Source organism: Anarhichas minor, unplaced genomic scaffold (genome assembly GCF_050575085.1).
Source record: "Anarhichas minor isolate MPS153535 unplaced genomic scaffold, ASM5057508v1 ptg000009l, whole genome shotgun sequence".
Lineage (NCBI taxonomy): Eukaryota > Metazoa > Chordata > Actinopteri > Perciformes > Anarhichadidae > Anarhichas > Anarhichas minor.
In genome coordinates this window covers 5,895,001-5,920,214 of record NW_027466455.1, presented here as the reverse complement: position 1 = coordinate 5,920,214, position 25,214 = coordinate 5,895,001, and the positions used below count along the sequence as shown (strand labels likewise).

General features: G+C 41.9%; 1 protein-coding gene across 2 annotated transcripts in view; it reads left to right on the top strand.

Annotated features, from left to right (window-relative positions):
• The window catches only part of adam19a (ADAM metallopeptidase domain 19a), a 186,145-nt gene that overhangs the window by 83,398 nt on the left and 77,533 nt on the right, over nucleotides 1-25,214 (top strand). The window contains exons 1-2 of one of the 2 annotated variants that reach the window (XM_076087224.1): nucleotides 421-929; nucleotides 20,595-20,676. In XM_076087224.1, the coding sequence (XP_075943339.1) occupies nucleotides 880-929; nucleotides 20,595-20,676 (132 nt within the window). In that variant the 5' untranslated portion in view covers nucleotides 421-879. Of the gene's footprint in view, nucleotides 1-420; nucleotides 930-20,594; nucleotides 20,677-25,214 lie in introns of those variants that run through there. The other variant, XM_076087223.1, reaches the window with a different exon arrangement.

The window sequence follows — 25,214 nt, the reverse complement described above, 5'->3', positions numbered from 1 at the left end:
GCGCTTTCTAAGCGCTCTCCTGGCTACAGCTTTTATAATCCCGGTTCCTTCATCGATCCCCCCCCCCCCCCCACCTTTTCTTTTTTTAACTTGACTGCAGCCCCACAGTGTCTCCACTCTAATAATGATTCAAATCAATAATGAGCTTTGTTCTGTTAATCTGCTCTAATCCGGCTCGGGATGTCAGTTTAGACGATGACTGGCAGCTCCGGGCCGGCCTGCGTCCGCCCCCCCTTTTTGCATCGGAAAATCCCGATCCTCCGATTCAGAGCAGATTCAGGATGAAGGGATGAGGGGAGAGAGGAGGAGGAGGAGGAGGAGGAGGAGGAGGGGGGGGGGGGGGATTGACATATGAGTCAGTACCAGGAAATGAATTGTCCTTCAAAGGCTGTATGGAGTGTGGGAAAGACGGGGATTCTGCAGAGGGTTAGAGAAGCTCACAGGAAACAGAATAAACCTTGAAAGTTAGTCCTGGAGGTCAAGGAGGAGAAGGAGATATAAGAGCAGAGTGAGACAGAGAGCAGGTGGCGGTGTGGGCCTTGGCCTGCAACAAACCTGTATACCCTGCAGACTCCATAGTGCTTCCTGTCTGGCATGTGCTGAGGAAGTCCTGTTAAGAGCAGCTTTGCAGCCCCGAAACATGAGATATTTACTCCACATTTCCACATGGTGCGTATCTGCAGAAACACACACTGACATTGTGATGCATGTTCGCCGTGTCCCGTTCACCACTGTGTCTGTATCCCGAAAGACAGCGTAGCCTCATCTGTCAACGTGTGACCTTCTGAAGCTGCAGTGTCTGAGACAGACCAGGACCCAGGCTCAGGCCTGCTGGGCTTTGTTGCCGCCTCTCATTTCACTTCACGCCTGAACCCCGGGATGACTGATGGCACACTTCACACACCTTTTCCACGTCCTCAGACAGCAAAGTAATGCACTGCTACACAACTATACACACATTTAAAAGGTGCTTAAAACCATTCAAATGTCTCAAAGTATTTGTTTCATCTTCATTCAAAGCCTTTTGAGGTTTTTATCACAAGTCAGAATGAAGCTGTTTCCAGCATTACAAAAAAAATAATTGTATTTGTTCTATTGACCCGGTGGACGTCTAACATGCCAGCACACAACCAGCGTTGTGGGTTAGTTGTTGCCAGTAGAAAAAAAGATCTTGAATTTTATTCAAACTGAGACAGAACAGCTGAGTAAGTCATTTGATGTCTCTTTTGTTTTAAATTTCATTTGTCACAATGTCTCTGCATGGCATTTCCCAGATCCAATTTCTCTACAAGTCTGTCTTGTTCGATTTGGAAAAACATGCAAAGAGTTTAGCTGAAAGCCAGCTGGCCTTCTTTTGAACTCCCCAGATGGATCGGCCTCTCTAGTGTTAAAGGGAAGATTCGCCACCTTTTAATAAGGATGTTCAGTCGCTGCTGATGGTAAATGTAGTCGATTGAAGCAACGGAGCGGTTCATTGCTGCTGTGAACGCCATTCGAACACTCAGGAAGCATACCATTTAGTTTAAAAACAAATGCTTTTCATGTTGCTTAACTAGTAGTCTATTTGTATGTTTGGTACCGCCCACTGCTGCATGGTGGAATTAGCCAGCGAACCAATAGACAAGTAAAATTGAGCAACTTGATGCATCATCAACACACAGCGTAGGAAAGCACATTGCTATCAAATTCTTTCTTTGGCTCATTTTCTGTAACTAATGTAGCATAAAAGGCTTGATGGAATTACAAACTAGCTAACTGGCTAACTGGCCAACGCTAAATGATTTGAAGTTAATAACTAGCACATCACACAAATTGATCACACCAATTTTTCTTTTCAACGTCTGGCCTTTGTGATCGCAGTTCCAGTTGGAAAATTGAAACAATGTATCATCATCAAATTGGTTCAATTCAGCAAACAGACCTTTAGGTGTGAACCCGACCGCAGCCGGCTCCACCTCCGGATGAAGGCCTTAAGACAATGTCGAAAGCTCAGCAAGAGCTGGACCTTTGAGCTGAGATTATTTTCTCACACATAGTTTTGTGATGCTTTGGCTCCACCCACACTACTCCGTCCACACGGCGCTTCAGCATCGTTTTCTAAATGATCTCCGTCCAGACTAACGCGCCTGAAAACCAATATCACGTGACTCTTCACGTACACTGGGCATGCGTGTGGGTGTCGATGTAAACAGGAAGTAGATTGGTTGCTTAGTTTAAAAAAATACAACAGAGTAATAAAGTAGTCTTTAATAATGAAAGGTCGTGTTTGATACTTAAGATCTTCTCTAAAATCTTCCTCTATGAACTCAAACAGACACATTTAGTGGAAAGTTTTAGAAGTTTTATTTTTCAGAGAGATTTCTCAGACTACAGCGCTGCGGGTCTCTATCTCTCTCCCTCACACATCAAATTTACTTTAATATTAACACTTACACGTAAAGGTTTACTAGGTTATGGGTCATAAATGAGGTCAACACACGTCTCACTCGTTTCCTCTCGGTTCCTCTCGGTTCCGTCTGTTCTCACTCGTAGCTCTGCTGGAGAGCAATTACTGTTTTGTTCCTTTACATTTTATCTGTGGACTTCACAATAGTTATGCAGAACAAATGTTGTCTGTGTGGTTCATCCAGTGTGTGCTACACATTCAATTCTGTTCATCAGATGAAACATGCTAAGTGATGGGACCAATGTTTGTTGCACTCGGCTGCACTCTTCACAGGCCAACAGGAAGTGCTCAGAGCACCGCTTATACGTGATATTCCAAGAAGAACACGATGTCCTCTGAAAGCTGACATACTTGCATTCTTCCTGACTCATGATATAAATTCAATAGTTGTGACGGATGCTATATGGAGGTAGACGCTTTTTTAGGTCAAAACTGCACCTTCAATTAAACTACGTGCGATACCACAAGCCAGGAAGACCAACATATACTTGCCCTGATCAATCACCACTCCTTTTGTTTTCAACAGAAGCGATTAACCTTGATCCTGTGACAGGGGCTCAGGGAGCCGACGACACACTTCACAGGTGGCTGACGGGCCATGAACAGGCGTTGGGCCAATTAGAGCCGGTGTGACTAGTTCCTAGGCTCCTAGTTGTCCCAGAATGTCCCCACGGCAGGATGTCAGGTTGAGGTTAGCTGTGAGGTGTGCTTGTCAGGTCACCCCTGCTGCCGGTCCTTGGTTAAGAGTAAAGCCAGATACATGCTTGACTAAGGGGTTTAAGGTCCCTCTGTGGATATCTGCAGTGTAGATTTTGTGACTGTGTTTACACTTTCACAAGTTCTTTATTTTATAGAGCAGTGGTTCCCAATCTTTTTTCCACGGGGCCCCTTACTTGTATCTCAGAAAAGCTTGCCCCCCCACATATTTTCTGACGGCATCCCCCTAAAAACATTACAAACTGTCGAACAAATCCTCAGTTTGCATAAACTGATTCAACGTAGTAGAAAAGTATTTTATTTATTAAATCAACTTTCTTTAATAAATATAACTCGTCAGCTTCATCGACATGAATAAAAATGAGTTTATCAAGCAAATTCAGAAACATACAATCTTTATTTAGTGGGACGAGCAAACTAATTTACTATGAAAGTGTTGGAGCCACAACAGTTGTGTTTTTGTTAATGTGGTTGAATAAATGTCATTGATGGAGCGTTTCTACAGCTGCGTGCCTCAGCCTGTGTGCAGCAGGCAGGAAAGAAAACACCAACCAATATTTGGTTTCATAAAAACATGTTGTGATTTAGAAATGTCTGAATCACATGAATCGGAAACAATGCAGCCACCACTGGAATCTTATTCTACAAATAGTACTAATATTGTTAATATTGTGAGTGTAGCTTTATGTGCAACTGTGCTGTGTACTGGCTTTAAACAGAATCTGGCCCACTAATATTGAATATCAAAATAAACATTCACAACTATACATACCACTCACTCAGTGTGTGTGTGTGTGTGGCTGGCTGAGAACACAGCGTCTGACATTACATCACCTTTAGCAAACAATAGCTTCCTTGCACATCTAGTGGACGCAGATCAACATCAGCATCCAAAAAATGAGTCTTCAGCTGCTAGATGCTAGAACTTTCTTCACCAGCTAGTCTCTAGCTGTGTGTGTCTGCTGTTTGATGCTAAGCTAGTACTGTAATGTGGGTTCATCAGAGCTTTTTCTCATCAGCAGGTGCCCGCTGCTGATGAGAGCGGAGCTTGCTAACCCGAAACAGAAACAATGAGCTGAAAGAGGCTAGAAAGCTCAGTAGAGCTTAGATTAACGACAGAGTTGGTGATAATTCTCTGCGGCCTTGTCACTATGAGCAACACCTTTCACATTAAACACGGTCATTTGATCTATTGTTGATATAGAAATATTGATTAGTGCAGCTATAATTTATACCATACGTACCAAAGCACTGCATGAGCAAACATCTAGGTCTCCTCTCAGCCGCTTGCTTGTTGTCTCAACTTGATTGAGTTAGGTTGTCTGCTGCAGTGTGTAATGGCGGCCCCTCATCGGGCCCCAGATGATATCTCTGTTTTTCCAGATGTCTCTTAGAGGACCGGGGAGGGCCGCATAATCACATGAACTGCAGCGCTTCCATTGATTTTTTGCTGTTTTCTTTTTTTTCTTCCAGAAGCCATTAACTTAGCTTAACTCTATCTCAGGCCCAGGAACACTGTAATTACAATAAAAGTATTTAAATTGGTGGCACAGTCCACAACAAAAGAGCTAGCAGTGTTTTCATGTAGCTACGGGAAACCTGGCTGCTGTAGTTTCTTTGTTGTCTTATCGCCACTGTTCCCTCTCTCAGCCCCCCCTGTGTTTGTGTATTTGAGCCTCAGCACAAGATGCCCCCCCACCCACCCCCCTTTCTGCTTTCTGTGTTTGCTTCGGCCTCGCGAGGTGTTGAGACAGTTTTCTTTCGATGAGAATGTTTGCATACCATTCCTTTAGCCCCCTATAGCAGAACTCAAGTCCTGGTTGGCCTCAGTTTAATTCAGGTCATGGTGTGTACGGCCAGTGTGTCGGCGTATCCATTATGCACGCTGCTGTGGGGATAGTGAGAGTTTCTGTTCAGAGGTTGCTGTAAACAGGAGATGAGCGAAGAGTGTTTTCTACTGTTCACCTCCTCCCCGTCATGTCTAATGTTTATCAGCCCCACTCAACTGCTGCTGTTGTGAACGCTCCCTGGGGGGGGGGGGGGGGGGGGGGGGCTCTGTGTGTACACGGCCAGCAGGAGGAGCTCTTTGCAGACTAGATTTGGTCTGGCTATGTGTGAGTAATGATGGGTAAATAAAGGGAGGGGGTGATGATTAACAGCAGATGGCAATACTCAATGTCTGAAAAAGTGTGTGAGCAAGAGGAGGATGTGTGTGGAGTCTTTTCCTGTCAGTAGGGCAATGTCTCTCCCTCCCCCTCCCTCCCCTCCATGCTATCTGCTGATATCTCCCTGCCAGCTCTTGGCAGTAGTTCATTGTAGACATAACTAGCAGCTGGCCGGGCTCTCGGGCTCGTTGTGCTGTCTGCTGACCGATAAATACTTTCTACAACGGAGCAACAAGACATTAAGGAAGTGCAATCAGACCGAAACAGTGTTCCTCTATTGCAAATGAGCACATTATTGGTGATTGTCTGGGGAAAATTCTTATAGTACATTGTTATGGTCTTGTGGTCACCTTGTGATGTACAACATTGTTTACTGAGCTTGTTACATCAGTTCTCAGGTGATATTGAGATAATAAAGAATAGTCTTTAGGTTTTTATTATCTGCTTATAGCAATACCATATAATAGAAGTTCTCTGAGTGGCTTTGCGGTTTATTAAATAAACCCAACCGCAGGCAAGTGGTTTAAGTTTCTTTCTTAACTAAACCGCAACCTTAAGCCGCAGTCGACAACCGGCTGCATCCTGAGCAGAAGTCTACTGGAGGACTTCACTAGAGGGCCAGAGAACTCAGAGCATTTAAAGCTTCTGGGTTTGCATCATGTAAACAAGAAATATACATGTATAAATATATTATATATTTTGTGGAACATTGGTCGAAGTAGACCAGTGAGCCAGCTCAGGCGTGATGACTGGTGGAGAAAACCACGCTGTCTGCACCGTCCACACTGCCATGTGCCATGCACGGACGTAGCGCTCTCTTACTTTTGAAGGTTGCCACGTCGGCTGCTTCATTGCTACTGATCCGCCACCAGCTATTTACACTGACTTTTGTCATTGTGCACACAAGGAGACGCTGTGGCTCAGAGATAGAGCGGGTCATCCTCCAATCCGAAGATCCTCCATCCTGCATTCAAAGTGTCCTCGGACGAGACACTGCTCCCAAAAGTTGTGCCGTTGTTATGTGACGTGCACAACCAGAGCTCCAAACAGACGCAAGATACGCAAAGCAGCCTTCACACCAACGTGTAGTCAATAGATAAGTAGAGAAAAAAACATTATGGTCCAGAAGAGGCAGGAAAAGTGTCTTTGGTATCACCCAGGAGGAATAAATACCAAACATGTCCACAAGGTAAGAACATCACTTGAACAGACAAACACCTCTCAACAGCCATTGCATTCATACCCATCTACTTCACTCTCGTATTTAAACTGTATCACATTTGGGACACAAGAGCTCTCTCTCAAACTGGGGATGTGTTGTGTCATTGATGACTGACGGGTCTCTCCTGTGTCCAGTTGGGCTGTAGAGGCCTCTCATTAAATGAAGTACATCTCTGACTCTAGAGGTGTCAGATCACAAACAGTACAATTCTTTTTTTTTGTAATGGTCACACGTGGAAGGCACTTACAAACAATGTCATCCTGACAATGGGGTGCCAGATGAGAAAACACAAGGCAGTATCAAAACTATGTGTTTTGTCCTTGTTGACTTGTTGACAGAAACAGGCCCCACAAAGTAATACATCTGCTCTTTACACCCTGAACAACTGAGCTTCCTGTTCTACAAATTCAAGGGGAACAGATATAATAAGCCATCGAAGTGAAAAAAGTATAGCGTAAGCCAGAAGGTTGTTTGACCAAGAATACTTAAATATGAGACAAAGCAAGAACATCCTGCAGACACCAGGGTCATACGGCAAAACATGAAATACCACATTTATGGCAACAGAGCTGGAAAACCAACCGACAAAGACACAAATGAAGACTCATTGTGAGAAAAATAAACGACCAAGAACAAGAATGATTATTGTAATAATGACCTGACGATCCAACCGGCCTCTCAGAGATGAACAAAAGCATTAAAGCAAAGTCATCATTAAAGCAGTCATGAGGAAGTCATGAGGAAAACAAATGTGACTTTCAAACAGATAATAAAAACACAACGGCTTATTCAGAACAGAGTTATGAGCCCGACATTTATATTCAACATTTATATTAATGAGTTAACGCTGCAGTCTTCTGCATCACCTGGGCTCACTGAAGGGACCAGGACAAACAGGACCTCTACATGCAGACTGCATCACCTGGGCTCACTGAAGGGACCAGGACAAACAGGACCTCTACATGCAGACTGCCTTGTCATAGTGTCCCCGACAGCAAGTCTGTCCTTTTTGGATGACATGACTTTAGGATTATCAAAAGACATTAACACAGGCCAGCTGGTGGTATGGTCTTATTGTGAAGTGTTTCCCACCAAGTTAACAGCGCTTCATTTGCTGTGCTATTCTTTAACATTTGGTCAACGGATCAGTTTTAATGGATAATAATAAAGTTAGCTCAGAGAGGGCATCACTAAAGAGAACCCAAACCTAAGTGCAGGGTTCTGTTCCAGAAGTAAGAGAACATTATTCTAAATCCCATTTACATTTGTAATGAAGTAAATAACTAAACAACAACTTGAAACACACTCCTTCTGAACATCCTGTTGGCTGTTCACTCATAGACTGTAAGAAGTGGACGTAGTCATGGTGACGTCCCCCATCGGTTTTTGGACTGCCATCTTGAATTATGGTCGTCACCATGTTGTTGTTTTGCCACCACTGAACGGAGGTAACATATTATATTAACATATTTGGAACATGAAGGAGTGGCGTAAAGACGCTGTACACGGCTGTGGTAGCAACAGAGACCTGTCAATCACAGTAGCCCCGCCCTAAAGCATACTCTGCTTTATGGTCTGTTTGACTGTAAATGGACCATAATGTACTAAATGAACATCATGCTGTATTGAAGAAGACTTGAAACTAGAGATTGAGACCATAAACTCATGTTTACAATGTTTACTGAGGTAATAAATCAAGAGAGAAGTAGAGTCATTTTCTCATAGACTTCTATGCAACCAGAGGAGTCGCCCCCTGGTGGACACTAGAGAGAATGCAGCTTTAACACATGAAGCATCGGCTTCACTCGACAGAACCAGAGGTTGTCACCTTTATCACCTGTATTATTGTCTATTTAATATTGAGATATCCTTTAACAAACAGTATTTCCCATCGGCCCTAGACCTTTGCAGGCTTGACGTCATGGCTCAGAATGAATGCTGTAAAGGTTTCTAGACAGCAGAGATTATTGCTAAAAACTATGAAAAGATGACATTTGAAGAGAGCATTTGATAATTTCATGGTTATGGAACCAAGCTGAGATGACGCGCAAGTAAATATTCATAGTTCCTGTAGTTTTTTGTATACTGTACTTGAAAAGTAATCTTCGCTCAATGTTGTCGAAAGCACAGAGGTGTTCTTGTTCTGGAGCTTTTGACCTTGTCATATGATTACTCATTTTGATCATTTTGTTAATAACTGATGTTTTATTGTCATACAGCCATAATCATAGAATACTGTATCCTGCCTTAAGTCCTTTGGAAATGGAACTTATTAATGGACAAAGAGCTATCTGACTAATAGTTATGTCAGCAATGCCACAAGAATAATAATATATAAAGTCTGATGGGACGACTCAATGGGCTCCAAAATTAGTTTTGGGTTATCAAGAAAAAAAAATATTTAGAAAATATGGCTACTTCTAAACCCATTTCCAAAACTATTGCTTCACTGCTTCCTTCCCCACAATCCCTAAGGCCCAAACAAAAGAACACAGCAGCAGCAGACAAACTGTCCTCTCCGAAGCAACTGTAATGTGCAGCTCCAAAGCGCACCACCAAATCCTGTCAGCCGCCATCATGTCTCAAACTGTCCTCAAACCTCTGCCGTCAATGAAAAACACAGAAAGAAGAAAACACAACATCCTCAAGAGCAAGAGAACCCCCCCCCCCCCCCCCCCCCCCCATCTACACATCTACACCCCCACGCACACACTCAAACATGCTTCAGCCAGTTTAACAAGCATCTGTTTGTGTCCCTGTTTCTAAAAGACAAGAAAAAGGCCCATTACTACAAGATCAATGAAGACATGGAGTGACAACCAAAGACAGGATTTTAGTACATTATTTCGTTGTAATGTTGGCCTTTGAAAATAAGGCCCTGACAGTTCCATTTGCACTCTAATACATTTTGTGTGCTTTCTTTTTGTATGATCATTGATTGGCCTTGAGGAGAGCAACATCTTTTCGGAGTGATTACCGGTTAATTGTCAGTTCACTATTGTGGATTTCAAAGCAATTTCAGGGTAAACTGCACACTGACTCACTTTGTGTTGTGTGGAAAGCACATTAAAAGATTTGAAAAAGATATAATACAGTCCCCGGACCACAGTGTTAGCTGTGGTAAGGTATGCATCACAATAATCAGTAGTACCTCAATTTAGTCTGTTTGAACTGTTAAAGTCGAACACCTCTTCGCCAACAGACAGTGCTTTATCTCCCAGAATGCTCTGCTTCTTGCCTTTTTCAAGGTGGTATCTGAGGATTCCAGTTTTTAATCATGCTACCAGCGTGGTTCCATGGATGGCAATGTCAGCCTGTCCGTCATATGTCGTCTAAGCCAGTAAAATATCTCAAATCTATGTGATGGATTTGGGGAAACTTTTGTTTTTTTCTTTACAATCGTGGTGCCCAGAGGATGAATCCTAATGCTTTTGGTGATCCCCTGACTTTTCCTCTAGCACCACCATAAGGATGACAGTCTTAACAACTATTGGATAGTGAAATTTGGAACAGACATTCATGTTGCCTTCAGGATTAATTGTAGTAACTTTAGGGATCCCTTAACATCTTTAAGCCATCTCCAGGTAAAAATGTAATTTACTTCATACATACATTTATAATGTATGTATGAAGTAAATGTATGTATGTATGTATGAAGTAAATGTATGTATAGAAAGTACAGCTGAAGCTGTACTTTCTATTTAGTGCTAATAAGGTTAGCATGTTAACATGCTAACCTAAGATAATGAACTTGGTTAACATATCTGCTAAACATCAGCGTGTATGCATTGACAATGAGAGCATGTTAGCATGTTGATGTTAGCATTTCACTCAGAGGTGTTAGCATGACGGTACTGTAGCCTGGTAGTCCTGTTTCTATATAATACATCAATTAGTCTTATGGCCTAACAAGACAAATGTAATGGAGCCCAACTAATGCACTGGCATCGGCCAGTTTAGGCTTCTCACATATTAGAGCTGATACAAGAAGAAGATTCATGATTGACATAAACATAGTCACAATCATTCACAATCATCATCAAAAAATGTTCGATTCACTGTTTTCAGCTTCTCAAATGTGAATATTTGCTGGTTTCGTAGACTTCTGTTGTAAATAAAAGCCTCTGGGATCGGGGCTGTTGGTCACGTTGCTGTTTGTGCACAGTGAAGCCTTAATAACCCTTGAGACGGGTTCACAGTGATTTAATAGCGTAACAGCTAAAAGCTCACATTAAAACAGTCTATAGTTGCTCGTTGTATTCATGAAATGTTGGGAACACATAACAGCACAAAAGACAGTCATTTATTTTCCTAGTCTGGTGGTAATTAAATGTGTTTTCACATTGCTTAAACAAACTGGCAGCTTAAGGACACACTGCATGAGGGTGTAAATGGAGATTTTCCATTTACACTTAAAATATCAGATTATCTGAGGTCAACACAGCTTTGCATGCGTCTCAGCCTATCACAACTTGAGAAGAGTTTTACACTATGGCTTTCATAAACCGTGTCAGGGTTTGTGGTTAACCTCATCCTTGCTGAGGCAGTGGCACACCTTAACCACACCGACACGGCCGCTCTGTTTCAGAGAAGTGAGGCGTCGTTTCAAAGCACCAAAGCAGCGTTGACACTTCCTGCAACTCAGCATCAAGGCAGATTTAAAGACAACAGCAGCTCAAGCATGTGGAGTCAGTTTGCGACTAGAAAAAGGAACAACGGCCTTCAGCTTTCAGACCTCGCTTCCTTCATGACTTCTGCTATCATTCTTTGTCTGAATCAGTTCTTAAAAATACATGTAACAGAAATCAAACTGAACGTCCTTTTTGTTTATGAATTGAAATGACTGGGAGCTTGGGTTGGTAATGATTTGGTTGAAATTTGTTGTAAATTAAAATTCATATGGACAGTCAGTAGGTGATTAATTAATTAGTAATTATTAAAATACCAATAGTTCCATCTTATCACATGAGGCTTCTTCTCTTCTCTAGCGGTTGAAGGTCCCTCTAGGCTCTGGGAGAATGTGATGAGCTTTAGAGGTGCACGGGTTGGCCGATTTTGACATTCAACTTCAAAAGTCTTTTCAAAAGTCTGTCTGTGCTCGGTGCAAGTGTATCACAGCATCATGTTCCGTTTAACATGATTATCTTATCTTTAATATCACAATCCAAATCCTATCCGTGACTAGGGCTGACCCAAATAGTTTGAAGCTTCATTCATAATGTTGACATTTTATGAATAACTTCTCCTCCCTTCTCTCTGTCACTCACTCAAACTCACTCACACACAGCGAGTCCAAAAGTCCAAAAATCAGAATTTATTAAAAAAAGATAGATGTAATCATTTCCAAAATTTGCAACATGTTTTAACTTACGAAATCTTCTGCTTCAATTCATGTGTTGAGTCTTTTACATTCAATCAAAGCTTTGAATGTAAAAGAAAGAGCATCCGATAGAGGCCTATCCATAACGTTGACGCAGAGCAAAGTTTTGGAGTTATAGAATAGAAGATAGAAACCCTTTTTATTGTCATATACATATACACAAAATTTGACTTCTGCATTTGACCCATCCCTGTATATAGGGAGCAGTGGGCTGCCAATGACAGGCGCCCGGGGAGCCAGGGGTTCAGTGTCTTGCTCAGGGACACTACGACACGTGACACGTCCCAGTCGAGGATCGAACCATTGACCCTGCGGTTACCAGACAACCCGCTTAAGCCAGTGAGCCACGGTCGCCCCAGAATGGAGATGGTCAGATCCATGAAATTCACTCGTCACTCGTGCTGATTAACGGAGCTCAGTGAGCAGACCTGCCCCTCCACCAGAAAGCTCTCTAAATGCACAGTAGGGCGCAGATTCTACAGATCTATTTTATAACATCTCAGTTCTGATAGTAAGTTAGTTCAAATGGCCAATCGTCGATCATCCCTTCCATCGATGATATATGATCCGATCCCCAATCTGCACAAACCTAGTGGATGTATTTTTTCAATTTGGACGAGGCCAAGCTCCAGGTTTCCCTCTGCTTCCAGTCTTTATGCTAAGCTATGCTAACCACCTGACTCCAAGTCTGTACTGAACACACAGACGTTCGTAGTCAAGACTTATTATCTGAAAAAAGAAAGAAATTGTATTTACAAAAAGTGGAACTGATCTTTTTTATTGTCTAAATGCTTTTGATCCCTGTCCATCTCTGCAGTTATACTGTATCACATAGATTGATCGGATGAAACTAGGTTAAATGGCCAGGACAAGTGATATAAAGTTAGGGTTTATTGTTGAGGCAGTTATCACAAAATAAAATGAGCAGTTTGATGGAGGCAAACTATGTGATTCCATAATCCACTCTGAAGTTCTGTGCTTTCTTATTTATGATCTCTGTTGTATTTTTAATTTTATTTGATGCTTCCACAGAGCAGTTAACGCGGTGATGACAGAGAGACAGATCAAAGTCAATAATTGTCAAGATTCTCTTCAGATTACAGATGTAAGAGACCGTGTAGGTTTGAATGTATTTCTCAGAACGTGTGAGAGCTGATTTTGTAATGTGGTCTTACATGTTGTTTTTGGTTGTAGCTGTGTCAAATTAGAGATTTGACCTTTTCCTTATGGAGGTCTTCAGGCACCCTTGGGTGTATATTTTTGCAGGCTGCATGTTCTCAGTCCACTGTATAGCTGAGGTTATCAGTTGTGTAGCCTGGACATTGAAGCAGATGATCTTTATCTGTGGCAGCCCTCTCTGTACGCTCCTCTGTGAGCATGTTGGAACAACTGGGAACTAAAAAGTCGGCACCATCCAGACAACAACATCATTTTGTGGGGAAGCCGGTTCTTCAGTTGTTGAGCTGTTGTCATCATCCGCACTGTAAGTAGCCAATGTGGTTCAGAGCGATGACACCGGTCCTGGGATTGGCTGATAAATCACCACACACCTCCGATCTGTGTTCCCCTTCACCCGGCCCTGTTGCACTGTGTGCTGCTGCACATTCATGAACCAAAATAGTAGAGGCCCACACGGTTGGCTCACCCAAGGCTCTGCAGAGGCTCGTTGCACTTGTCACTCCCCTATAAATATGTTCCTTTACTGTGAGGACTGAGAATCATTGCAGCTTTGTGTTCACTATTTGCTATTTCTTGTTATTTTTATTCATCCAAGGTCTTTCAATATGTTGACATTTAAAAGCAAGAAAATGAATAAAATGTCAGTTGTGTCATGGGTTCTTCATAGTATCCCTGACACACTGTGTGTATTGCTGGAGAGACTTTGGCCTCTCATGTTTCTATTTAAACTTGTCTCTCTTAAGTCTGACGGGTTTGTACTCTCCTGCCTTGTAGGGCTGCACTTCATTTCATAACTTTTTTCTAATTTCCTTCTCAACCCGTCATGTGAACAGAAGCATTCAGTTGCTAAGTAGTCATTTTCTCATAGACTTCTATACAATCGGACTTATTTTTGCAACCAGAGGAGTCGCCCCCTGCTGGTCAGTAGAGAGAATGCAAGTATAAGACACTTCCGCATCGGCTTCACTCGGCAGAACCGGAGGTTGCCATCTGATGCCAACACTGTCAATCAGCGTGTGGGACCGTGTGCTAATATTTTTGTACATGCACATATTCTCTCCTGGTCAAAGAAACCTTTCAGGCTAAAACCAAGCTTCAGTACAGTAGCAATTTCTTTTAACTTGAACATCACTGTGCTGTTTGCTACCCTCCAGAAAGTTTCATCTGAGAGCAGCTACGCCTCGAGCACTTCAACATGTGATTGTTCCATTTAGCAACTCGGTACAATAATGAAGAGCTTCACTTCAATGGAGCCATTCACTGACTCGGGTATTGGCTGTTTTCCTATTAGTCCCAGCAGCCCTTAGGTATGACTGAATTCTCCGACAGCAGGACGGTTTCATGTGATGCGTTTGTTGAGACAGCTGTAACACTCTGCATTGGCCTGTGCTTGCTCATGAAGTCTGGTGATGGTAGAAGTATGTTTAACTCACATTTCAAACAGAAATGGGTTAGGGTTATAACCCTAACCCATGATATTTGATGAATAGCGGATATTACCGCAGTTACACGGTAATGGTCGATACTAAAATGGCAACAACAGAGTGACAGAGAACTCAGCGATGTCAGTTCTACAGCAATGTCTACCTAAAGTTTGCTAACACTAAATAACATTAGGTACCATAAGGTGTGTTAGTGTTTTTGAATTCACTTTTCTTAATTGTAAAAAAAATGTTATTTCATTATTTTTGGGGGTCAAAAGTGAAATAGTCAAGCTTTAAACTCGTTTCAATCAAAATTGACAAATCAGCTTCTCAGATGTGTGAATTGTCTGCTTTTCTATCTTATTTTATTGGTAATCACCTCGTGTTCTAGAAAGGTTTAATGGGTTTTTATTTGAACCTTAACCCTGAAGGTGTCTGTAGTTATTGTTCTTGTTGTTTTTTCTACGGATCCCTCACAAACAGCATCTGATCTCCAAGTAGGGGATTTCTGCAACAACGTCTTTGTAGCACAAGATGTGAGAAGCAGCCTCCCCGTTGGTTCACTTCACCTCCTTTCACTCATCACACCGCTATGGCTCGCATTTGCTTCTCTTCTCCCCTCCCCTTGTGGTTCCTCCTATAGCTTGTTTAACTAAGATATAGGAGCTTTGCTAGCCAATCAGAGGCCAAAAGGAGGAGAGAACATGGGTATAAAAACATAGTTCATCCACACTGTGTCCAGCTGTTTATTCTCTCGGCCGGCTCATTAGAGCAAATTTGATCAGCACACCAAAGCCAGGCTGCTTTCCCTCTGCCTCCAGAAGAGCCCATATTCCTTTTCTCCTTGGAAGTAGCACAGCAGACCACACTGTGTGACTTTGCAGCTGACGCTCTGAAGGAGAGAGAGCTGAGTGTGTTTGTGTAATTATTCAGTATCAGGGCCGCTGATGAGTTGTTCCACATCCACTTTCACTTTTCTAATGAGCATTCATGGTAGACGATAGTGCCTAACGTGGTATGTGGCAGAGTGAGATCTGCACATTTTCTTTCCTTACAGAGATGGGGGAGGAGAAGCAACCCCGAGAACATGGTGAGGTTGGTCAACTTCATTTGAATGACAAAATCATCACATTTTGAGAGCAGTAACTCAGCTGGATACCAACTGTGAGGAGAAGCCTTCCACATGTGCTCTATTCATTCAAGCAATGTGACACTAACAATGATCACTTAACTCATATACTTTAGTAATACATACATATAATACAAATAACTTATAATAACAGAAATTGAGCGGGACAGCAGAAGTGGAAAAACAGTCTCAAATACATTCACAATCAATATTGATCTGGAGCTGACGTGAGGCGATGGGCAATGCCAAGTGTCAACGTTACAGCAAAGAATGTGAATCCTCTTTTATATATGGATAAATTGTATTATATTTATATTTTATATATATATATATATATATATATATATACACACACACATGTTTTGCAATGATCCCTGACATGTGGTTAACAAACATTTGTGACAAAGATATGTGCTTCTTTTACACGGTGAGAGCAGAGAGCATTCTAACTGCCGGCAGTAACTTGTTGCTCTTGCTACCAGTAGTAGCTGATCTGTTTCAATAAAGTTACAACCAAACTTACACTGAGGCTGAAATTCAACGTTGTTGTTCTGTCTGGAGATGCTGTGACTTCAAACCAAGAGCTGAAGAGCTGTGAGGAAGGAAAAGTCTGCTAGCCGCTAGGCTCATCTATGCAGTGTAAGATGCCATAGGCATAAGCTGGGGAATAGCAAGTACCCCCTCAGTATAGCAGCGATAGGGATGCCCCACATTTCCCATCATGCCTGCCTATTGCTGGACTAAGTCGTTTGTTAAGTTTGTTTAATTGGATCTATTTTTAGTAATGTTACCGTGTTCCCAGATCTCAGTAAATACTTTGCTTAGCTGTTATAACTGATGGAACCGATGCCCAGAGCAACACAAATGAATCTCAAGTTGTAATAAACCGTAATATTCCTTCTAGACATAAACTGATGTGTCACCAGCATTAGAGAGCCAACCATCACAGCCCCCCCAAAACAAGGAATCGTTGCCAATCAGCTACACCCTCAAGAGCAGAGGCTCCACAAGCTGTTGGCGATGTTAAAAAGCTAGCCTGAAATAGCAATCAAGCTTGGATTGCTATTTCAGACCTACACTGATCCCACCCACTGGTCTCTGCCTGTTGTGTTTCTCCAGGAACGTTAAAGGTCATTTATTTTTCACCAGTGTTTGTTGAGCTGCAAGGCTTTTCACAGCTCATCACACCCTTTGCCGGTTTTTAATCAAGCCATAGGAGATGTTTGACTATAATCTTTGTCTCTACACCATCCTTACAGCTCGAAATGCAATGAAAAGCAATCTGCCATTTATTCTGTCTCCCTTTGATGAAAATGCTGTGTAAATACTCTGCTGAATAAGATGGAGCTGAATTTCACACACTGCCGTCTGTGCACAAGCTTCAATCGAATTAACGTTAGAGGACGACCACGTAAGACAGTCTTTTTATATAGCACGGCAAATTGTCTGCAGTAAAAGGGGTGAGAAAGCTGGATCATGTTCCATTACGATCTCCCTCAATGAATAATACAATAGGGCCCCCAGGACCAAATGGAGATTTGGCTCATCTTTTCATGTCCGTCTACCATTTGCACATTTGTGCTCAGGGATCTGCTGCCAGAGTGTGTCTCCTGTCTGGTCAGTAATTCAGCCACACGCAGAGGCTGAATGAGTCCAGACGTCCTCAGAGTATCACGGATCCATACATCTGTAACACTGATGCGTCCATCCAGGAACCGCTCCGCGTTTGAGTACGGAGTCCTTCATCCACAGACATGACAAATGTCACCTTTTCTACTTGCAGGCTAAACTGCTTTTTTGTTGTATGGTGACCTTTTAGGGGACATCAAACAACAAACGCTCTTCTTCTTCTTCTCTTGTGGCACTCTGTAAGCTGTCTTTCAGCAGAACAGTAGCAACAATGCAAATTCTTATCTGGTCCGACCAAACTTTTCTTTATCTGCACTTTATTTGCATGAGATATGTAACTAACAGATGAATCTCATTTGATAAGAATGCAGTGAAGGCGTTGAGATTTCTTCTTTTCTTCTTTGCGTCTCTTGTCTCTTTTTGTTATCAATGCCCGACTCCATCAACATGAAAGACTCCCGTCCTGCTGATCCAACATTGCATTTGGAGGAGATTATGCTTTTAGCAATCAAGCTTGGCAAAATCAGAAAATCATACCAGGATGTCAGCAAGCAAAGACAAGCTATGAATATCATTGAAGCTTTGTCTGACTAAGCATTTTCTTCAAAGCAGAGATTCAGTGTGCAAGTGTAGTATGAGATAGAACGAGGTTTCACACATCAGGCAATTGACCCTTCTGCAAACCCCGCTGCTTTCTAACTGATTGAGCAGTGAAACAGGTTAAAAAGATAGAAGCTAAAGCTGCAGACCACACACAAAGTGAACCACCACATCACCTGGAGATCCAGACAGAAGACAGTGAAATAAAGGAACAACACTGTTCCTGTAAAGCCGGTAGATCTTTATTCACTGTTATAACCATTAAAGAGCAACAGTAGCATGTGTACACAATCAGTATACCAACAGTAGCTCGTAGCATAGAAGTGCTAACGCACGCTGCTAATGTTAGCTCCACACTATTACATCACATTTTACCATGCCTTGCTCCAAATCCTCAAAACCAGCCTGAAAATGAAGAACATCTGAATTGACTGCATGACAGTCTATGGAGCAGAGCCGGGTGGTTGTCGCACCCGGTCGGAGCTGGCTGATGCTACGCTGTGATTGGCCTCCCTGGGTTCGAGGGGCGAGACTTAGCGAATGGTCAATTACTGTCATTACTCTGAGCCTGCGTGGTAGTGGTGAATGTCTGTCACACATTTTTAGAGATTGCACGTTGTCTGTTTATTGTACTCGGGAGAAAAAGTTGCTAAACCCAAGTGATTGTAGTAATTTGTCAGTTGTGTAATCCATCAGTTGAATTTAGTGAGCACATAGAGCCAGTGAGGCAAAGCAGGAGTGAAGGTCTTATTAAGGTTTACGTCTTTCTGTCTTAAAGTTTCAACCAAAAACATTCGATTACATTTGGTGAAGCAGTTTATATGATTACATCAATACTATTTCAGTCCTAATTCTACTTTATTTCAGGTTGTAAATGTTACATCATATCTTAAAAAGTGACCCACCACCATAAAACATGTCAAGAATAAAGGATGAAGCACAGATTGTGTAGCTTTAGGTAAAGGAGGCTGTAACACTGAGCTCCAGTCAGAAGAAGACCTCTTCTAACAGACCTGTGTGGTGTGTGTGTGTTCATTCAATGAAGGTGAACTCAGTGAGCAGTGTGTGTGATGTCACTGCGCTCTGACGCCGCTCTTGTCCAATCAGAGGCTGCAGCTTGTATCAACATGCAGTCCGTCCTGCTGCCTTCAGATGGCTGCAGGGATTTAATGAAGCGAAGGAGAAACCTTTCACTCGGTGTAAAGCAGCTGTGCACAACAGACACGCATCTAGAGATGAATGCATATTTACACTTTTACCTTTTTAGGTTTGCTCTTGTTGACAAAATCACCAGACTGACAGCAGAGTGACACTGCTCCAGAAACAGACTCTATTCTCAGAGCAACAGCTTTCTTTGTGCTGCCACTTTGTTCCTCTCCTCCCACCTCCTCCTGAGCAAAGAGAAGGTCAGGAAAATACCAAACTGGCCCTCTCTGTGGACAACCCGGCCATGCTGACATGTCTGTAAAAGTATACTAAGAATAATACTACACTTACGGTCTAAGGGGCACTCCGGTGATTTGGGGATTCATAAGTGCTAGATTTTTAAAAAACTGAATGTTTGAAAATGTAGCTCCTAGTATGGGACAGACATCTAAAATGCTGGATCCTACATTTCCTAGACTGTAGACAGAAGCATCTTCTCGTGAGGCTCGCCCTGCCTGACAAATGTAGCCGCCAAGAGTAGCCCTGATAATGTTAGTGGTGGTCTTTGGTTGGCCCCTAATGAGGGACAGTGCTTGAATGTGTCGGCCCATAGAAGGCAGCGTTATGATTAGAATAGTTATTCTAATATATGTATCGGTTAAGTTTAAAATGTCTCGTGATAACAAGCTTTTAAAATTGAGGGAATATTGGAAAGAATGAAAAACTTTAGTCATCATGCGATTCTATTCATAATGTCACAGTTACAAATTGTGGTACAGTAGATATAGATATAGATATCTATATATATAGTACGTTATATAATATCAAGTAAAATTTTGTTAGAATTTCATAACTTATACGACACACTATACAGCATTGACACCTGAGGTGAACCCATAGAAATAGAACAGTGCAGAACGGACGTTGAACTGTGCATGCTCTCCGTCATTTGACTAGAACAAAAGAAGATGCTGCTTGTTGTCAGCTGTCATGGTGTCATGGGGAAGAGAGTGGACGTAGCTCCATGTAGACTGATGGCTGGCTAGTTGGCAAGGTAGCGCGTCCTCGTCTGGAGTGGAGTGGTGGGGAGTGATGCAGAGGGACGGTAACCAGCGCACTGTTAGCTAGCTTGCTAATTCCACCATGCTTTAGTGCTGCACTGGTTGTCCCTCTTCTGGTGAGAGCGCTGTGCTTTCCTACACTGTGACAAGAGTGTGTGAATGAAGCATTAAGTTGGTAAATGGTACTCTTTTACTCTGGCTCTCTACGCTTCCTAACGTTATTACTCCACTGCTCGTTTTAGTCATTACAGCAAAACGTCACCTCAGGGAATCCGGACATAAGTCGGTTTAGTTTTTATGTAGGTTAGCCCGCTACAACGGCCACAATGGTACTCACAAAACGTCCGCCACACTGACCAACCTGCTTCCTCGATTTGAATGGAAGTGTCTGTTCTGCTCCTATTGACTGCTAGAGTTCTGCACAAGAAAATGACACAGGGATCATTAAAGCAAAGTCTTATCTAATCACACACCCTCTTCTCTTTTTCTTTCCCAGCGAGCTCTTAGGTCCAGACTTTACAGAGACCTACTACACAGGAGACGGGCAGCCGGTGACTGTAGCCAACAGCAATTACACTGTAAGTATGAAGCAACAGGCTTAAGTCTCTCGGAAGTTATGCCCCCCCCCCCTGATTTAAATGCTGCTTACTAGCACACTGTATGTATGTGATTTGGCATTTCATGTTGAATTTAAGTGTCAAGTGCATGCTCTCCCAGGATGCACTTCTGTCCATCCTCTGTTGCTCTCCCGAAGGGTTCTTCCTCTTTTCTCCCCGTTAAAGGGTTTTTCCTGGACCAACATGAGGGTCCCGGGACAGAGGATGTCACATGTGTACACATTGTAAAGCCCTCTGAGGCAAATTTGTGATTTGTGATGTTGGGCTATACAAATTGAATTCAAGAGGGCTACACATCCATTATGATTTACATTTGAAATAATCCCTTTATGATTTGACTACCACAGAATAGTATTTAAAATAAATACAACCCAAACCAGCATGGTGATTTATGTCATTATAATTTGCTAATTTAGTGGAGTGCCTCTGTAGAAGTGAGCCGCACAGCGGGGGAAGCAGCATGCAGAGCCGGCATGTTTTCACACTCAGTGAATTATAGATTTATTTTGACCAAACCAGAGTTTGTGTATTTATCACATGTAGCGAGCTCACCACTGGCACGCAATGCATCCTGGTACATGCGGGCACAGCCGACATGGCTCCGCAGCATGAATGTATAGTAAGAACAGCGTTGGAGGCGGGATCCTGTTCTTTCTCATGAAAGTTGTTCAGTGGCGCATGAAGCAAGAAAGGTTTGACTTCTGAGTATAGAACGATCTATCTTGCGCTGATCTTCGGCATCCATGGGCCCATAGAGCTAGCACATCAGCGTCTCCTTTAACCCCGCCTCCCAGCTGCTGAGTCTCACATCAACCGAGGATGGAAAATGACTCTGGATTCACCTAATAGTGTATTTTACAACTTTGAGGATGTCATGATTTAAATAGGGGCTGTTCAAGTGGTAATACTGGGAAGTGGATTTAGCTCCAAAGATAATCTGCTGATTGACGTTTCTTTCCTCATGTCAGTCTGTGGGGAAAAGATGTGCTTTAAATACTGACGCTCGTCCTGGGGGCTTTCTTGGTCAGTACATCACACACTGGGGAATTTATTTATTTCACTGACTGGACATCCACACAAAATGTGGTGAATTTTCCTTTGAGAGTAGTGTTATGTCCTAAATTCAACTCATTGAAAATGGCACTTTCTATGATGGGAGGATTGTCCCAGGCCATTTGTGTAAAACATCTTGATGTAATGTACCATTAGAAACATTCATTTCAATCAGGACAGACACGTGAACGAAGTGAAGATAAGTGTTTATTATAACAGATGATGAGTGATAATAAAGTCCCCCCCCCTCAGACACTAATGGTGGCTGTGATTGTGCTGAGGTGGGGCCGTGTAACAGCAGCATGTACTACAGGCAGAGGGAGAGAGAGGCTTACTTGAAAAGAGACCGCAACAAGATGATGTGCGTTGTTCTATTGGATAGAGCAGACCAGCTGAGGAGAAGAGCTGACGGCAGGTTGAATGATGAGCAGACTATAAGCTATAAGCGTGCCGAAGAAGAGTCTTCCTGACTGACAGTGGAGCTTCTTCATTATCATAGTAAATGATCCGACATCAGGACACGATTCTAATGTAAAGAGATTGGTTTGCACATGTTCCGCCTATTCAAAAATGGATAGTAACTTTTGCATTCTATTTCATTAACGTGATGGCGGTGTCATGCTTGAAAGTAGAATTAAAATACATCTCTCAATACATTTTATTTAAGTTTGAATTTGAGGTTTTATTATACATTCAAAATGAAAATTGGATCCTTAAATCTATATCTTTTTGCAATACATCATGCACACATGGAAATTGTAATTGCAATTTGAATAAATGATTTTCTTCAATATTAATATAGACTAGCAAACTAGTAGTCTTTGTTAACTCACTTTGTTCGTCCAAGATTTTCCTCCTGAGAGAAGTGAAGTTAAATGACAAGTGTACAAATACACTTTATGTATTTAACATTACAGTTACATTTAACAGGGATTTCATAAATATGTACAATGAGGAAAAGCAGCGCTGACATAATCCTGTGTTCCTGCATGTAACGTAGAGAGGAGTTAAACACTACATGTCTTTATCTTCCTACACCAACAAGAAGCACAGCACCTCTTTCATACAAAATATTGTACGGTGGAAGTGCAGCGAACAACACCGGCACCAGTATTAATAGACCAGCGCGTGTTGTCACTAAGAAAGGAAGAGCCGAGCTGCTCAGCTTTCTCTTTTATCTTGCGAAGGTGTGATGGGTGTTTTAAAGGAGGACGACTATGTTTCACTTTGTTCATTTTGGAGAGTTTAGCTTTTGCAAAAGACAATCTGGCAACTGACTACTGGAAGCGTACCAGTATGAACTGTATGAAATGGGAAGGGGTATGTGGCTTGGTCTGAAATATAAAGACAGTCAGTGATGTAGACAGCCATACTGAATGAATAATACTGACAGATCAGTTGTTGGATAGAACAGATTGAAGGAACGAGAGTTCACAAAGCAAGAAAATCCCAACTGTTCCACAAAAACAATCCTACATTGTAAAACAGTGGATTTTTTCTCTAGTCATCAATCTCACGAGCACACGGGAGACGTCGTAGTGGCACAAGGCCGCCGCTATTAGTGATGCATAAATTATGAAGCACTTTATTAACGCTGTCGGCCATGTGTCAGACAGGCTGTGTGAGTCAGTTTAAGGAGCAGGTTGAGAGGTTGAGAGTGTGTTAAATAGAACTTTATGAAAGACCGCTGTAGAGCCCCGAAGCAGCTTAACGCTGGTTGCTGTCACCTTAAAGCATGCACACACAACTGCATGGCACCGCATCTTTAAAGGAACAGTGTGTAAGATTTGATAAATGGGTATGTGGAAATCCGCAATATATTGCGTCATGGTGCAAGTAGCATTGTAATATCTGTGCTCACCAAAACATTTAGAAATCTTCTCATTTCCATTTCGACTCTCACTTTCTATTACCAGAAGATCTCATGAGAACATTCAAATGTTCCTGCTTGTCTCAGAATAAAGGCAACCTGGATATTGTGTTTTTAAACACAGCACCATTTCATTTTTTTACTTTAACTCAATCCAATTTTTCTGAGGAAATACTCTTCTTGGTTTTACTAATGTAAACTTTTGGTGATTGTTTCTTTGGTCTTTTATCAACAGTATTAAGCAAAGTCACAATCCTCTTCATGCGACATCCATTGAAGTCACTTGATTTCAATTTTTAAAGACTCCAGTTATCAGAATCTCTGCAGATGCTTCCCATCTCAAGTGAGCACCCTGATTGGCCCTTTGCTCAATTTAGCTCTTGAGTGAGTTATTTTAGGAACCAGATGATCTGTTTGTCCTCAGCAGACTTTAGGCTGCAGTCCTGCAAATTATGTAAGTTTATGTTAAGGGAAATGATAGAATAACTTCTTGAATCGATTAAAAAAATCCAATGTGTACCTCATTCACTTGCTTTGGAAACAGGCTAGTACAAGTATTCCTATGTGGATTACTATGTAAAAATAGGTAATTTAACTTGTACACATCCAATGACCTATTAGCAGGGAATGACCAAGGAATCCCTTCCTTCTGCGTTTCCTTCGCATATCTTAAGAACCATTCATCCGATCCACTTCACACTTGGTGGGTGTATTGTTGGGGACTCAGGGATCTGCAGTGTTGAAGTTGGTGCACGCAACACAATAAATAACGACCATGCCCCAGACGTGGCTAAAAGCAGCAATACTGGGAGCCCAGTAATCAGCCACACGTTACATTGTTATGTTACATTGTTACGTTACATTGTTATGTTGCATTATTACGTTACATTGTTATGTTGCATTATTACGTTACATTGTTATGTTACATTATTACGTTACATTGTTAATGTAACATAACAATGTAACATAACAATGTAACATGTTATGTTGCAATATTACGTTACATTGTTATGTTGCATTATTACATTACATTGTTACGTTACATTGTTACGTTACATTGTTACGTTACATTGTTATGTTGCATTATTATGTTACATTGTAACGTTACATTGTTACGCTACATTGTTACGCTACATTGTTACGCTACATTGTTTTGTTGCCTAAACCTAACCATTCCTCAACGTTGACCATGTGACATTGTGCTTTTTTGCAAACATGAAACAAGGCTTATATGCAACATATTTATTTAGGTTTTCAGAAACGTACCAACATATTTCTTGCATTCTTGGGTTGCCAAGATATGTGCGGAGCAGGATATTCTACATTACAACATTACAGCACTACAACTTGTCAGTACTCTCTGGTGGACAAACGATATAACATTGTTTTCAAACCTCAAACATATATTTTTATATTTCTGCTCAGCAGTTTTATCTGCGATAAGCTAATCAGACCAGACAAATCATCAGTGAGGCTCTAAAAAAACATTTCCAGTGTTTTTATGCAAATGCTTTTAATGACTAAAAACACTTCAAGCTATTGAACAAGACGTAGTTCAACAAATTGTTCAACTGTT